This window comes from Chaetodon auriga, chromosome 3, assembly GCF_051107435.1.
Source record: "Chaetodon auriga isolate fChaAug3 chromosome 3, fChaAug3.hap1, whole genome shotgun sequence".
Classification (NCBI taxonomy): domain Eukaryota; kingdom Metazoa; phylum Chordata; class Actinopteri; order Chaetodontiformes; family Chaetodontidae; genus Chaetodon; species Chaetodon auriga.
The window spans coordinates 13,957,046-13,974,614 of NC_135076.1; the positions used below are offsets into that span (position 1 = coordinate 13,957,046).

Sequence of the window (17,569 nt, forward strand, 5' to 3'; positions counted from 1 at the left end):
TATCTGGAAGCGCAATTCTGCCAATGTAATGGAGAAAAAAATCTGCAAGTGATTGTAATGAGAAACTTGCTCGACGAAATAATGCTTAGTATCTCAAAATAATGAGTTATTGTTTGGCTCGTGGCGATTAGAGATTGGATCATATATATTGACGACTGAAGGAATGAATTGATGTTTGTTTTCTTTCACGCCGACATCAGGGCAATTTTTAATGAACTTACAGTCAGAACTACTTACCATCTGAGCTAAGATGTTTCTGGTGGAGCGGCATGTATGCTGGCTGAGTCCCATTAATCAGATTGAATTTCTAATCCTCCAGTACAAACCAGTTTGTTGTCTCTTTTCCGTTGATCCGATAATCACCATCTCCCTTCTCTATACCTGCTCACCAAAACTTTGCTTCGTGCTCAGTACATATGTGCGCAATACAGGTAAGGAGGTAATAAAATACAATAGAATAGAGAAAAATATGAGCACTGGCACACAGGACTCATATTTTTCTCTTTGCTGTTGTATTTTATTGTATCTTATTACCTTTTTACTTGTATTGCTTTGAGCTGCTGGAACTCCAATTTCCCTGAGGGGTCCTCCCGAGGGGATCAATAAAGTGCAATCTAATCTAATCTAATCTAATCTAATCAATAAGAATAGTTTCTGTTACAGTTGTAAGATAATGTGAAACGGAATAGGATGCTGTGATATGGCCACACTGAACACAGATTTATTTTGTTTCTGTCACATTTGAATGAAGTGTGTTTGACAATGATAAAATGACTGTTTTTGTGAATGGAGTCTGGTGGCTTTGGCGAGAGAAATATAAAAGCTGTTTCTGGTTAAACAAAACAAATTGTACTCTTTAACAAAAAGGTCTATCTCTGTAGGGATCCTTTCCATAATACTGTCAGACATTTATTTTTACAATCTGAGCCTGTCAGTCGCAAAAACACTTTTAGTGGATTGATGGTTTTTTGTTTTTTTGATTTTTTTGGTTTTGTTGTTTGAATGTCATTTTTGGCCACATTTGACAGTCCTAATAGCTACGATCATTGAACACTACTTTAGATGTGGATTCACAAATTTTGAAATTTGAGTGGTTTTGGATGAATTGCGTAGTATCAGTAAAGCCTCCAGCCCCTGGAGAGAAAGCTAGAGAAGACCCAGCTTTGTTTTGAGATACTAAGTTATCAGTTTGTGTTACTAAGTCATTATTTTGAAAGTTCATCATATTGTGATACAAAGTCATTTTGAGATAACAAATCATTATTTTCAGAAAGTCTTTCATTTTGAGATACTAAGTCATTATTTCAAGAAAGCTTGTCATTATAATGACTTAAAGGATCTTTTTTCATCACATTGGAGGAAATGGTCTTCCATACAAGGAACGCAAAAACAGGTAACATTATAAAAGTGATGTTCAAAGCAATAAAATGTTGCCTAACAAGATTTTAAACAGAATCCAGGAAACAGAGATGGCAGCAACACATTTCGGATTTCATGAAGTGGATGGTGAAGGCAAAGGAAAAACAACCTGTTGATTTTGATGCTGAACAGAGAACCTTTAAGCAAGTGTTAAGACATGTCCCAGTTTAGTTTTTTAAAAACACCCTACAACCTTTTTAAGAAGTCAGGAACTCCATCTGCATTTTTACTGGTCAGATATATGTAGGGCTGCAACTAACAGTGAAACAATCAGTTAATTGGTCAATTATTGTTATTAGTATTATTATTACAATGAATCATTTTTGTTCATAAAATGTCAGAATGTAAACACCTGTCACATGTTCCCAGAGTGACATCTTATTATGGCTTTGTTTGTCAGAACAACAGTCCAAATCCCAAACTGTACTAAAATATAAAGAACAACTGCAAATCCTCAGATTGGAGAAGCTGGAGCCAGAGGTGCTATTGCTTCAGAAAATAACATCAACTATTAACAGTTGGTAGCCTGGAAATGCCTGTGTCTTAAGTAGCTCTTTCAGTTGGCCTCGGAGCTCTCAGGATGGAGTCTGCTGTGGTTGGTGTTACTGATTGTTCAAACACAAACTTCGGGGCTGCTACAACTTGTACAACCTTCGTTCACACAGTAAGCAAGTAGTAGTTGCCAGTAGTATCAGTATTAGGTCTAGGAGTGGAAATGTCACGCAAAGTTAAGTAATCTCGTTCCTGTCTAAAAGTCTAAAAAGAGTGCAGTAAAGAGAGATAGTCACCTCAGTCATGACTGAGGTGAGAGATGCAAAATTTAATTTATTTGCTGTTTGTTTATACGCTAATGCAAAAGCAAATAACTCTACTACCAATCCTTTGCAACATCCAAGTCGACTCGTGCAGCAGTGAACTAGAGCACACCCAGCTTTGGTGCTGGGTGTGGTCAGGCGTGGTCTGTTGGGACTGCATCCAGCTGTGCGCATTGTAGTGCCCTCCGAAGCAGATGATGCTACAATCACTAAATGACTTGGATCCAAAGTAAGACTATTAGCTGCTCTTGGAAGCATGGTTGAAAGCTTCGTTTAATCATAAAAGCACATAAAATATTCCAAGTTGTTGAAAAAATATTCAGAAAGGCTACGTTTTATTTTGTTTCAAATACTATTTCATTCCTTACACCTAACTATAGCTATTTCTGTCCCAATGCCACATTAGAGGAACTTGGTTTGTTCTTGGTTTTGTTTCTCACAGCAGTTTACCTCTTAACTGTCACTGCAAGCGGTTTGTTCATGTAGGATGTGTGTGTGTACTGAAAGTGATGATTGTTTTTATTTTCAATTGAATACTGATTGAAATGCCAGAAAAATAACTTGTTTTGTCTGCACAAAATTCCAAGACCTGAAGATATTTAGTTTACTGCCCGTTTACTGTCACCAAAGGCAAAAAAGCAGCAATTTAGTCGAGAAGTTGCAACAAGGGGTGTTCCCCAGAAAAATGACCTAAATGATCAATCGGTTGTTAAAGCAGTTACTCTTCATTAATTGACTAATTATTTCAACTTCATGATAAAGACTATCATGATATGCATCTTGTTTCCAAGATCGCGGTGACAAAAAGTATTTCTGTCCAAATGTCAAGCAGAAACTAGAACAACATACCCGCTTCTGCTGCCATGATCTGTTTTTTGTATCAGTGCTTCATGTTCATTCTTCTGGCCTTCACTCTGTTTGCTTGGTTAGCTCTTAAGAAGCCACCTGTGTCTTCTGGTCATGCTGGAAAATGTTTTGTTATTTGAGTTTAACCCTCTGAAACTGTAAAAAATAGAAATAATTGAAGGATTATGAAATTTTCATGTATCATGTGCCCTGAATGCTTCTGTTCGTAGAAGTTGTAAGCAGTGAAACTGTATGTATAGCGTGGGGAACTCCCCCTCTTTTCCAATATTGGTAACACTTGTTGCCACGTGGAAAAACGTGCTGTGTGTATATAAATCCGTTTTTGACTTCTAGCCATGATAGCACTGTTTCCATAGAGGTGGAGCAAAAAATACTCAGAAACTGCTGAGGGTTCGGAGGGTTAAGAGATCGCTCGGCACTCTTTTAAAAACTTCTAGATGTTTAATCCTGTGAACACTTCCATGTCGTCCAGCTTGCAGCAGTTTGCAGAAAGGTCGCGGCAGGTTGAAAGAATCTGAAACAGACTGAATATTTGCCCATGCTCTCCCCTCCAGGTTTACCTGCAACCCTTTAAAGACCCAATGGCTACCGACATGCCCATGGACACGGTGCCAGCTCCTCACCCTGCCCCAGCCTCCCCCCCTGACACCGCCCCAGCCTCCCCTCCTCCTCTCAGCTCCAGCGCAGCCCAAGACCAGATTCCCACCCAGGAGCCAGCAATAGCTGAAACCCCCGACACAGCAGTGACCTCAGAACACAATGCTGGTCCAGATCTCACCCTGGCTCAGCCAACAGACCCAGACGTGGCCCCAGGCCTTGTTCCAGGTTCCGAACTGCCCCCAACCTCTCTGCTGCCACCAGTGCCGCCAGTCAGCGCCAAGAACCCCAGCTGCAAGATCATGACCTTCCGGCCCACCATGGAGGAGTTCAAAGACTTCGCTAAATACATTGTCTACATGGAGAGTCAAGGGGCTCACCGTGCTGGCCTGGCCAAAGTGAGGATGGCACACACACACACACACACACACACACACACACACACACACACACACACATACACATATATATACTCACTCAGAGTGGAGATAGATATTCTGCCAGTTTAGAGAGCTGTACTAACCCTAAATAATGAGCAATGAGACTTGAATGGGCTCTTGATAATGTTCTCGTTTAGTGTAAAGTTTTAGCTGCATGTCGATGTAAAACATGATGTCAGTGTTAACAATAAGTCTCCATCAGGTGATTCCCCCGGAGGGCTGGAAGCCGCGGAGGTCCTATGACACCATCGAGGACATGGTCATTCCAGCTCCCATCATGCAAGTGGTGACTGGACAGTCGGGTCTGTTCACTCAGTACAATATTCAGAAGAAGTCTATGACCGTGAGCGAGTACCGCAAGCTGGCCAACAGCAAGAAGTAAGTTACTGGTCCAGAGGTTTCATTTATAGACGTGGTTGCTGTTAGACGTTTGTGAATATCATCAACCACGTGTGAAGGAGGGATTGAGACTAATGATGTGAGGCTTCTATGTTACTTTTGTAAGATTGATGAGCTCTGACACAACCTTTGTAAGAATTTTTAATCAATCAAATTTAAGCATTAGTTGCTTCTGTAGGAGCTGTATGAAGCCTTGTTGCTGTCGGTTTGTTTTGGAGTATCTCTTCTGCCCTCTAGTGGTCATAAAGTGTGCAAAGCACCACCACTAATAATCAGAAATCATAGTAATGTTGATGTGTTGCATATATGTCCTCATTCTGTTTCTTTTTCTCCTGTTAAGAAGCGATTTGTAAAGCACCTGTGATTAGAATGTATTTATCCTGCGTGGGTCCTTTGGCCCCTGTTCATCAGTTTTCAATCACTAGCATGTAGCTTGTTATACAAACAGAAAGTGCTCATAATGTCAGATGCTTGTCAACATAGTGGTTTAGTTAAAGGGCCTTCTCCCTGCCCACTGCTTACAAGATGACTGTTTCTGTGTCGTTTGCAGGTACTGCACACCCCGGCACAAAGACTTTGATGACCTGGAGAGGAAGTACTGGAAGAACCTCACATTTGTGTCACCCATTTACGGGGCCGATGTCAGTGGCTCCATCTATGATGAGGTGAGGGTTGTGTCTGTAAGTGGTTATTGGTTCAGGGCTGACTTGCTGTTTGGGTTAGGGTTAGATACAATTTGTGATTAACTAATCCACTGAAGGGATTTGTATTTTAGATAAATGAATTTATAGATAATTGTTAATTGTAATATTGTATTCTTAATATAGGAACGCCACTTTAAAAGTTGTGTTTTTATGAAACGTTGCCAGCATCAAAAATGGTTTGCACACAATCAATGCTGTTACTTTAATACCCTGCATAAGGAGCACAGTCAATACATTTCTGTTGACTACAGCACCATCTAGTGGTCACAGATAGACTTTGAGGTCCACTTTGAGTGGAGTGTGTAGAATATTCACCACATGCGTTACAATAATAAAAATGCCTCTTTTCTCCATTCAGGACATTCAAGAGTGGAACATTGGCCACCTCAACACGTTGCTGGATATGGTGGAGCAGGAGTGTGGCATTGTCATCGAGGGCGTGAACACCCCCTACCTGTACTTTGGCATGTGGAAGACCACCTTTGCCTGGCACACGGAGGACATGGACCTCTACAGCATCAACTACCTGCACTTTGGACAATCCAAGTCCTGGTGAGTCGCTGTTGTCTTTGTTTTCTTGAGGCTTTCTGCAAAGCGTCAGTCCTGTCACTTGTAGTTTTATGCTTGGCATTGGTTTAAGTCTGGTTGTGTGTCTGTCAGGAATTCATTCATTACAGCAGCTCAGGCCCATGCAAGAACACCGGCCTTGGCAGTACTGCTTTTTCACAATCAAAAATTAATTTTCACAATCAGATGTCCATTTTTTTTCTTTTACAATTTGATTGTTACTTTTTTGTGTGTAAACTGTAGCTGCTGATTATATTCAAAGGATAGAGGCAATGCTTTAGAAGTCAGCAGTAGAATTCTGCTGCTATTTCGTGCTGCAGAGCATGATTGCCCATCGAAGGTTTCAGAATATCCAAAGCCACTCTTGGACCGTGCTGTGATCTGACTTCTCAGGGTTTATTTCTGATCTCTGCTTGAATTGAATCACTGATTATAGAGTCTTGCACAAGGGACCCTTCAAAAACTTGACCTTGTGTCCAAGTGTTTTATTTATTTTCAGAGCATTTCTTCCATACTACTAGTTGCACAATTTGGAAGTGATTTCATGCTCCTTGCACTATTGCGTCCAGCAGCTTCATCTTCTTACCTTTTAAATTCTGGACAGGTCTCTCTGCACTGCAGATTCCCTCTTTGAATTCTCACAAAATAGCTTGAAAAATCAGATGATGAAAACATACATTTTTACATTTCTTTCACTGCTAAAACTGCAAAAGAAGAAGCCCAAAACACGTATCTAAAGTCCAGCAGTACCTAATTGGAACATAATCTGCCATGTGGTGTAGATTGAGCAGCTATGATGAATCAGGCAGAGTCATTTGTAATGAAGACCAGCTCATTATGATTGGTTGGTCTAATTGGCCAGAGCTTTCTTCATGTCATGCATTTTTTTTTATTTGTAGATGCAAACATTTGTTCCAGTCTAGAGCTGCAAATAACAATTATTTATGATTCCAGATTAATTGGTGACTTATTTCCTCGATAAATGGATTAACTGTTTGGTTCATGGAATGTCAGGTTATTGTCAAAAAAGCCTTTTCCTGTTTCTCTGAGTTCAAGCTGTGGTCTGCACAGCGGTGGGTTTGCAAAGGTGGACGATGAAGGAGACCAGCGAATGTTCGCATTGGAAAAGTTAGAATCAGAGAATTTGATCTTTTTTGCTGAAAATGACTCAAACAGCTCAATCATCAGAATAGTTACTGCTTAATTTCTCGACTCATCAACTACAGTAATCAGCTAATCGTTGAAGCCCCATGACACTGTTGAGCACATTTTTAAATGAGCAGTTTTCTCTCTGAGTTTTGTATTAAATCGATCATTTGGAAATGGTACTTTAGTTGGAACGTGGCTGTGGAGGGACTGATATGAAGATACAGACACACACACACACAAGCTGAACGATCAACAGAGCGTGGTCGTCAGGACGGGATCTTTCACTTGAATCTCCAGTCCCAGTGGCGCACGTTCTTCCTCTGTCACTTTTCCTGCTTTTTCATTGGCTCTGTATTGTACACCAGGGGCCCTCAACCCATTTAACTCAGTGAATCAGTCCAACATGCTCATGACAGACCAGAGTGGAAAGTTTCTGTTAGGTAGTAGACATCACAACTCTATGCCAACTACATCATTCACAGTTCTCAGATTCTCTTTATGCGCGTTTTTTCAGGAGCAGCAAGCTTTAAATATGTATACATTTATTGGGAATCTCTGTTTTTCTGTGCTGCTTTGACAGAGGTGCACATAACCTGTATGCAGGTGAGGTTACGCGATAGAAATTAGAAAGTCTTTGTCTGTCTTTGTGTACCAGGCTGCAACTGAGTTGGGTCTTGGTTTTAGAATGGACAGTGTTGTGAATAGGATCACTTTGGGTGGCCAGTGTAAATAGTTTGCACTGTGAAGCAGTTACAACCCAGCAGATGGCAGTAATGCAACACTTATGGATGCCAACTGCCAAAAACAGAAGAAGAAGGAGGCAGCGACTGTCATTGGTCATCGATACACACTTCTTGTCTAAATGCGCTTCCTGTCTACATATTTGACCCACTGAAGTAACCTACAGTGCAAGGGGCACTGAAGTGTCACACAGGCTATTGCTAACAAACAAGCTAGTCGAGCTGAAGAGTCGTCTGCTTGATAAATGGCAAAACTAGCTGAGGCAAGCTCTGTGTGGTGTTTTTCTCCGAGCATGTCGTAAAGCTTTTTCAGTCTTGTGATTTTCTGTTGTTTGTATGTGCTCTCTGTCACCTGCTTTACCTACAGGGTTTCCTTCCATGAAACCACAGGTGGTGAGCAGAGCCAACCCAGCCCCAGTTCAGAAGTACAGTGTTACCTGTGCGTGTGTGCGTGCGTGCGTGCGAGCGTGTGTGCGTGTGAGTTTGCTCTCTCACCTGTGTTTTCTTTTTGTCACAGCATGCTTCCCGTCTACCTTTCCCCCCTCTTGTCAGGAGTGGTGTGCTATGTGTGTGTGTTCGTGCGTGAATGCGTGCGTGCACATGTGTTCCCTCAGTCTGTGATGTGATCTCATTAAAATCACCTATCTGGCTCTTTTTCACAGTTCTCGCTGAGAGCACAAAGGTATCATCACAACCTGCTGTCACCGTGTATTTGTGTGTTCTTGCGTGCGTGTGCACATAAAGATATCTTCAGTGTGGCGTTCAAAGTGCTGAGCCTAGCGGTGACACCATGCTAATGGAGCACAGTACAGGTTTACACATGTATTCTTCTTTAGCCTGGATGGCCACAGTCAGCACCGAACCCCCAATCTGGGAAAATGTTGAACTGATGCAGTGTTACATTGGCAAGTAGCAGGTAGGCAGGGTGTTACTGTGTTGCTCATTGACACAACACAACACATGGTCGTAGCAGTGATTCAATCAGTGACTTAGAGAAGAACTGTCTAAGAACTAGAGGACAGCAGAAGCAGTCGTATAGAGTAAATGTAAGAAGTGCAGCGAATGTGATAACGATGTTGCATTGCTTTAAAGTTTGTGTGTGTTGTGGCACTGGGAGATATGACTGTAGGGTCTTGTGGAGCATCAACCTGCATTAAAAGACGCCGTCAGTGAGCTGTCTTACACAGAAAACAGCTGGTGCGGTATAGGCCACCAGTGTGTGTTTCCTGTAAGATACACAGATCATTGTTTTTGGAAGAATCTCAATACAAATCAAGCTTTTCAAACATGCCTGTCATAGTATACAGTAAGTAAAGTGTATATTTACAAAGAAAAGTGCATCTTAGTTTCTTTCTGTGATTAATTGGACAGATTATTTCTTCATGTATCTGTCACACTGTCTGTCTTTTTAAAGCTGATATCTGCCCATGCTGAGTCTGCTCTTTGCCGAGACATTAATGCATATTAACTTGCTTGCTTCTGAGCTTGCTCTCGTCCTCTTTGTACTTCCACTTACTTTGCCCATACCCATCCTCCCAATCATTTGTTAAGTCTAATTCACCCTTGGATTGATGCACACCATTCATTTCTTTTCTTTTTTTTTTTTTTTAAATGTGCCTTTTCCTCTTCTTCTCTTTTCCTCTCCTCCTTTTAATTCTCTTGGTTTTGTCCTCTCTCTGTCACCCTCTCTTGGTGCTCACCAAGCCTTCCCTCCTTCATTTTTCTGAAATTGAATCATTTTCACTTTTACACTTGTGTGTGGTAATTACAGGCAGTTAAACAGAGCATGCCCCCTTAAAACACACACGCACGCACGCATACACTCTCTCTCTCTCTCTCCTCCCTCCCTGCTTTCATGGTGCAGCCGTTTGTGAAATTAAGTCCATTCCCCCTGCAACTCCGCTCCCATCAAAGTCAGACCCCACCATAACGACTGCTCCTGCTACACACACATACACACACAATAGCGGATCTGTAAAACACTTCACTGTCACTTTCTCCCTGCCTTCATCCCTCCGTCATTCCTTTTCTCTTCATTTTCATTGCCAAAACCCTCTCAATAACCCCTCTACCCCAACACACAGCAGTGGATCTGCTGTCAGATGAAAGATCAGCCTTTGAGCATGTGGGGGGAGGAAAGAATGACGAAAGAGAACTGAAAGGGATATGTTGAAGTGCATCCTGGCTGCAACTTCCCGGGAAGGGAGGAGTTTATTATGAATCCATCAGTCCTCAAGCTCCTCTGTAGTCTAAAGGTTTTGAACCTTTCTCATTTGACAATTTTTTTTTTTTAATCCCAGGGGAGAGAAGTCGAGAGCTGGAGATCTGCATGAAGCATTAGTTGGGTTGAAACTGCAGTTTGGATGTTGGATGTTAACGTTAATGTTCAGACTGTTGTTACAGGCAGACAGACGTTACCGTGGGTCTCCCAGTTGTGATTTGGAGTCTTAGATATCTGGAAGCGACAGTGTCTAACTCACCTGGCATCATCAGGGCAATTTACAAAGTGTGGAGCCTCTCAGTTCATTTTCCATTTCCAAACGTCGTTATCAACGGACGCAGGCCAAAATGATTCTGGACGTAATTGGATAAACTTTACAAGCAGTTACAACAATGAAATGTGTGATGTAGTGCTGAGTGATGGAAAAATAGAAATAAACTACAGCGTGGAGAGATGAGCTGTGAAGCTGTGTGTAGCAAAGGGCTGTCAGCAAATATTCTAAATTCAAACATATACATAAATGGACATTGTAAAAAAATCCAGACATTCAGGTTCGATGTGAAATACTCCGGCTCTTCCCCCCACCAAGAAGGTTTTGGGGAGTTTCGTTTGGTCGAGTTTGAGTGTGTTTTATGATGGTAAAATGACTGTTCGTGACTTTGGTGAAGTGGAGTAGTAGCTGTTTCTGAACACTTAACAAAGCAAAAGCAGGAAATATAAGCAGTTTATCTGGTTTGAGTGGGAGTGACTGCCCTGAATATCGTATGACCTGTCCTAAATTGAACAGGAGATTTTCTTGTCCCTAGTTAGTTTCTTTGTTCTGTGCAAATGCATTATAATACTGGTATTATTTGGTCACATTTTTATTGAATAAAACTAGACTAAATGTAGACTTTTTTTTTTTTTTTTTTTTGCTTTGTTTTCATTTCCGAGCTTCTCCTACAGCAGAGGATCACATTGTTCTGGCTGACCTGCCAATCATAAAACAAAGCACCTTACGTGTGTGTTCTGGCAGACGTGCAATCAGCACTTGAGGTATGAGTAAAGACAGTTGTGAGTGGGAACTGGAATTGCATGTAGTTTTCCTCACAACTCACATGTTAAACAAAAGAAACTTTCAGTTTTGTGCAGCAATAACTAATGTCTCTAATCTTCATTCATGTGGCCATAAACTACAAATCAGCAAATTACAAGAATGCACATGTAACGTGTCTGTAGAGGTGGAAAACACGCACACACATGCACACATGTGTCACTTCTCATTCTGTTCTGACAGCTTAGTTCTACCTGCCAGCAGCCCTGTCTGGCCATAGGTAAATTATACTAGGTGGAAAAGTTCAAGCCTTCATTTGCTGTGTGTTGTTTTATTTGTGCAAGTCTCTCTGCTGCTGGAGTGACAGACGTGTTGGTGCCATGGCAACTGTGGCCTTGCGAAGGAGGGAGCAGGAGGAGATGCGCTGATCGGCTGATTTGTTGAGTTTGATGCTGGGATGGAAGGGATCATCTGAGGGATGTTCTCCGGTGTGAGCTGCTCTGATGTGTGCACATTTACACAGAGACCGCTGCAATGGGATGCTTCCCGAGGATAAAGACACCTTTTAAAGGAATACTCTGATGTATTCCTTATTTACTGTTTGACCAAGTGTTTTATGAGAAGATCAATATTAATTTCATCTTCAAAACGGTGTATCACAGACTTGTCTAGAGTAGCTAAGCAAAAGCACTATAACACACATTACTTTACCTCCACCTCGTTTTATCCTCCTGGTATGTTTGAGCCCCAGCGTTACATCCAGTCTGACATCATAATGATCAGTGCGGTGGGAGTTTAATCTAGTCAAGTTGTAAAATGTGTTTTGAGCCACATGGCTATAAACGTGACATGTGCTACTAATGCACACAGGTGCTGACAACACACAGCATATGACACAAAATTGCTTTGTGACAATTTCTTCGGTAACGTGACAGCAGAAAGATTCTCTGAGTTTTACCAGGACAGCGATGCAGAGGGTAGTTAACTGCATATGTGCGCACTAAAACAGGCTAGTTACAACCTGAATTTCAATACGTTTCTTCCTTGTCGAATGTCGCTTGCTTACTCCCAGATGGCATGAGCCGCTCTGGTCACGAGCCTCTGATGTGTGGATCCAGGCTGGACTGTTGAACAGGAGAAGAGGCTGCACCTCTCTGAAGCTCTGAGCTTTGGTCCACAGGTGGCAGTGTGGCACCATGTCTTTGCATGTCTGACTGCAATTGACTTTGTCTTCTACTTCCTTTGCGTTTGTTATTGCTGTCTCTCCCTCCCTCTCTGTCTTATGCTCTCTCTCATTCCTTTTCTGCCTCCCCTTAAGTGCTGTTGCTTCTCACCATCTCTACACCTTTGCTCTTTCATTCTTCATTTTCACCTCTCTTTTCCCCTTTGTTTCAAACATACTTGCGGTTGTTGAGGCTCGAGGAAGGATGGCGACATGTCGGCTGTTTTTTCCACCTACAGTTCATTGCCCGATGTCTCTGGTGGGTTAGGCAACGTAGTGGAAATAATTGCAGTAATAAAGAGCATTGTGATAAGTTCACAAATGAACGAGTGATATTTGAGCTTTGCCAGCTCCCTCCCACTCTGTTTTACAAATAAACTCGCTTTCTAAATGTAGCATCTGACATTTGTTGTAATGCTACATGCTTTACAGTGCCTGCTTCATTATATTGACTTTTTGCTCAGTTAGGTTAGTCCCTTGCTCTGCCTGTGATGACTGAACCAGCGCTTTAGAGCCGCTTTATTTGCAGAGTAATAAAAGAGAAGCAGAGATATCAAGGCAGGAAAAACAGTAAAATAAGATAAAACACTTAACTGCTAATTTTCACAGATACACCGGCCACCAAACATTGATAAGAGTAGTGATTGGCCTGCATGATGAGTGCATGTGTAATAGAGAAGGTGCTGAGGAGTACGTCATGGGTAATTTCATTTCTTAAAACAGTGAGTGCTGAGGGCAGTGAAAAAACCCAGCACTCCCAAAACAGTCGTTTCTCCTTGTCCCGCCCTTCACCGGTCATTTAATCTTTCCCATCACCCTCCCTTTTCCCCTTCTTCTCCCCTTCAAATTAGAACTTTTTCAAGTACACAGCGCCGTTATGTAGGGCAGAATTAGTGATTGATACTAATGTGTCAGCTGAGTTTACATCCTGTGATGCAGCTTCTAAAATTTGCTTTACGTTTGAACAGACCTTTAATGGAAGACTCTTAAGTTGTTTAATGTGGCTTCTGCTTCATTCATTGTCATTAGAGGTTGCAAAATGAGAAGTGTTTTGGTGATATCTTGAATGCCAAGAAGGCAGCGCAGTGGCGATCTGACAGTCCTACACTTTCCTTATTGGAACTTTCCGATGGCGCTACAGATGTCATAATTGCGTCCCGGTAATAAGACAACATTTCTTATAACAGGACAATCCTTCACTAATTTGATCACCTTGTTTCCCTTCTGTCTGCAGGTACGCCATCCCACCAGAGCACGGCAAGAGGCTGGAGAGGCTGGCACAAGGTGAGGCCCTGATAATGCTTTCAATTAGAATCCATTGGTTTTTTCCCATGTCACCCTTCCACACTGTGTTTTGGCTGTCACAGTAAGCGAAGAAGAAAGCGTTTCACACTGTTCAACACACCCCATGAACTCATACACATGCTACACACTTAGCACACATTCAAAGCACACTGTCGTGTTCCCCCTTTCACAGGAGAATAGAAAATAAAGTAGCACATCTTTGTGCACCATGCCTCATTCCTCTTGAGCACAGCATGTATAACAGTGTTAGGAGCCCTTTGCCATTCACAATAAACAACCTTTCTGCAGTTCCTCGTCTGGAAAACACAGTGGTCCTCACAACGAACAGTGTGTCATGCGCTGTGGGCCACACATTGAAAATTCCTTTGCAAGTACTCAGTGGGTGAGAAACTTTGATATCCCACTTTCTCACCACATACAACAACATAGATTTCTTTGTCACCTGGCTGTGCTTAAATGGAGCTTGAGAAGCAGAAGCAGCTTGAAGCACTTAGTGTGTGCAGCCAGTTGTACCAAAAAGATCAGGAGAGGCTGGTTGAACTGATGCCAGCAGCATCAACTGTGCATTCTGCAGAATGAGTTGGAGGAAACTTTCAAAGCCCAACAGTGAAGTCAAATGAGTCCGGACTGCGCGTTGATGCTCACTGTGCAAGCGTCGGCTGGTGCTGTTTGCTGCGTTGCGTTCTTGTGTGTCACATCCCAAGAGCATTGCAGATTTGAAATCAATTCCATTAGAAGCACTTTTAAATGAGCGTCAGACTGCTTCTCTGATTTCTTTCAACATTACACGCTTTGCTGAATATTATAACGAGAGTTGGTTCTGACACAAGGGTTTTGTCTGAAGTTCTGCAAATCTTGTGGGACTCAGATAAATAAGGCCTGAAGTGAATAGTCTTTAACCACTCTGCCCTTAGTGTTTCTTCAACCATCTGACCTCTGATACAAGACATCTCCTTGCATCTCTCCTGCGTATTTCCACCACTCATGTTCTCCTCCTCCTCCTCCTCCTCTGATCCACTCTTTTGATCAATGAGGATTAACTTGTGCATTGCATGTTGCTCAGAGTGAGGTATACGATGTGGGGATGATGATGGACAGATGCCCAATCCCATACTACATTATGTAGACACGCCGTCTGTCCTTGTTGTTGTGAAGAGCTGAGAACAAATCGATAAGCACTTACTATCATTCTTTTGATCCAGAGTGGCTCGAATATGTAACGCACAATATGCGACAGACAAGCAATCTCTTATAAAAGCAAAACAAAAAAGCCCCAGCACCCTCCAGGTGATATTAAACACACAATTCACAGTGTAATTGATGTTAAAACAGGCTGTTAGGGAGGTCAGATATCTACCTGTATGCACATGGAATTACATCACAATCGTCTAAGTGTATGGCTCGAATTATATGAATGGAAATCACAGGCGTAACAATGGCTCCACTTCAGGTATATTTTCCAGGAGGTCACGGCAGGCTTACTGGAACTGGTCCACCTGAATCGCATGCAGCCGCTATTCATGTTGTTAGTCACACCTGTTACGCTCAATTCTGATCATCAACAGTGAGAGATCCTCATTTCCTTTCACTGCAGCCCTCCAATCAGTGCTGATTCCCACTCACATGTAAGTTAAGTACTTGGTGAAAGACCTCCAAAAATCAGTTCACGCCTTAAAAAGAACCACTGATTTGGATAAAGGAGATCACATCCACAACAGGCATTAATAATGGCTGCGCTCTGTTTAGCTGTTTCAGTGTTGTTTACGTGGACGTACTGGTCCATCTAAATGGGATGCAGTCACATTTAGTGTTATTATTTCTAGCCTATTTTATTGGCCACCTAAGTCACAGAATGCAGAAAGGTCTTTGCTGATGAAGAATCCTCGTTGACTGGTTCAAGTATTTTTAATATTATTGTTTTAAACTTATCAACCGAACAGACCTCCAATAATCATAACAACTGGTTTGAGTCAGTGAAGCTAACATTTCCTCTGTGGCTGAAATACAAATGTAAGTTTTATTTCATTTATATCATGTTTTCTATTGTATGTATGATTTTCAAGGAGATTGACTTGATAAAGGACTCAAAAGGGTTCTGATTTGATAGTGAATTCAGAACTGGATTTTAAAATACACACTGTAGACATTTTTTTTTTTATCACTCTCTATCACTATCACTGTTGGCATTGGGCTTTTATTCACAGTCAGATTGCAGCCTCCCTCTCTCCTCCTATTTAAGCAGCTGGCAGTGGGAGGAAAGCAATGCCAACGTTATTTAACAGGCATCCGCTGACCTATCAAAGCCGTCGTCAGCACAGGTAGCCAACTGTTTACGAGGTCCTAAAAAGACAGTTATGAGCGCAATAGGAATGCCTAATGGGGCCGGGACAACGGTCTTGTTACGTGAACACTCCTCTCCAAACATTTGACAGAGCGACAGCCGTTGTTCTTATCGCTCCTCATCTCTGCATTATTTTAGTCATGGCTTCAGACACCCCCATTGGGTGGGGGGGGGACTGGGAGAAGAGGGTGCAGGGTTGGAGGCAGGAACTTAATTTTCAAACTCAAAAGGACAGAATGAAGCCTTTAAGTTAATATTACCCCGCGGAGAGCTCAGAGAGCCAGCTGCATTTTAATGGGGATTAATACCCGGGCTCTGACGGCACATTATTCACCTTTATCAGCTCCAACAAGCAGGCAGGCGATGAGAGAATAGAGGCCCCCTCTCCCCTCTCTTGCTTTGTAGGGTGGAACAGAGGCTGAAACAATGCAGTGAAAATGAAGGATGAAATGGGTGCCGATTATACTGTCAGTCACATTAAAGTTTAACTGGGTGGAGGCTTGGACGGACCCCCCTTTGAGGCACTGGTGGGTACAGACAGTAAAGAGTCAGAGAGTGAGTGATGGAGGAGAAATTCTTGCTTTTGATTATGCTGTCTGAGTCTCCCTGTCTTCAAGAGCAAAAGCGAGCCTTTGTTTTAGAGGGAGAGTTGGGCCTTTGAAAACCCAAAATGTCAGAGGGCTATATTATGGTCTCACAGCAGTGTGTGTTTTTAAGAAAGCGGGGCAGTTATTTTGCAACACAAAAGGTAACGGTGCTAAGTTTCAGCAGCTTATGCAAGTGTGCCTGTGCCTGCATTTTTGTTGTGTAATTTCAATCCCAAAACAGATCGGACGCTGTATTAACCACAATTCAAACAGAATGGGCTCATTTGCTCAACTGAAAACAGTACAAAGACAATATATTTAATCAATTTTGATGTCCAAACACGTTGGGACAGGAGCAGCTCAGGACTGGGAAAGTTGTGGAATGCTCCAGAAACACCTGTTTGGAACATTCCACAGGTAAACAGGTTGATTGGTAACAGGTGATAGTATCATGACGGGGTTTGATGGTGATGGTTAAGACAGTTGGTCGCCTGTCTTCCATCTTGTTTGTGCTGCTTTTCCTTAAAATGAACAGAGCAATGTTTATGTTAATGTTTAATGGTTTTCTCTTTGGTCGTGCTGAATGGGATAAAGATTTTTGTCAGAGACAGCACCCACCCCCAGTTTTGTGCTGTAGGCTTTCTTTGTGACATACAGTAATACAATTCACCACATACCCCTGAAATGCCACCTGGAGGCACACAAACAATGCATTTACATGCACCGCGGTAATGTGATTATTCCACACTTTAGGCAGTAAATTAATTCACACCAATGTCAGTGGGAAACCGGATTTCCTTTTCGAGGTTGTGGGATTAACAATAATATCGTAGACACAGCTACAGCTCTGCAGGAGAAATCAGTATAATTAGCAGTGCTTATCTGGCATTCTTTAAATACTCACCTGCCAACTAATCCCTCCTCCAAAACTTAAAAAAAAAAAAAAAAAATCTCTCACAAAGCAGCATCCCATCATTAAACGGTTTTCTTACAGAACCATTACAGATCAAAATACATTTAGAAATATTCCAACACATATATGAAAACAACCTCATGTACAGCACAGTATGATGGAAAGCCTTTGTTCAGGACAGGTGTACTGCACATATGGCTGCATGCTGCGTGTTGTCGTAAAGCCTCAGTGTTCGTATTTCTCATTATTT

General features: G+C 42.1%; 1 protein-coding gene across 1 annotated transcript in view; it reads left to right on the forward strand.

The window, feature by feature from the left end:
* kdm4b (lysine (K)-specific demethylase 4B) overlaps positions 1 to 17,569 on the forward strand; it is a 44,571-nt gene that overhangs the window by 1,830 nt on the left and 25,172 nt on the right. Inside the window, exons 2-6 of the mRNA XM_076725255.1 lie at positions 3,656 to 4,096; positions 4,341 to 4,516; positions 5,088 to 5,202; positions 5,600 to 5,793; positions 13,408 to 13,457. Of these exons, the coding sequence (XP_076581370.1) occupies positions 3,683 to 4,096; positions 4,341 to 4,516; positions 5,088 to 5,202; positions 5,600 to 5,793; positions 13,408 to 13,457 (949 nt within the window). The 5' untranslated portion in view covers positions 3,656 to 3,682. The remainder of the gene's footprint in view (positions 1 to 3,655; positions 4,097 to 4,340; positions 4,517 to 5,087; positions 5,203 to 5,599; positions 5,794 to 13,407; positions 13,458 to 17,569) is intronic.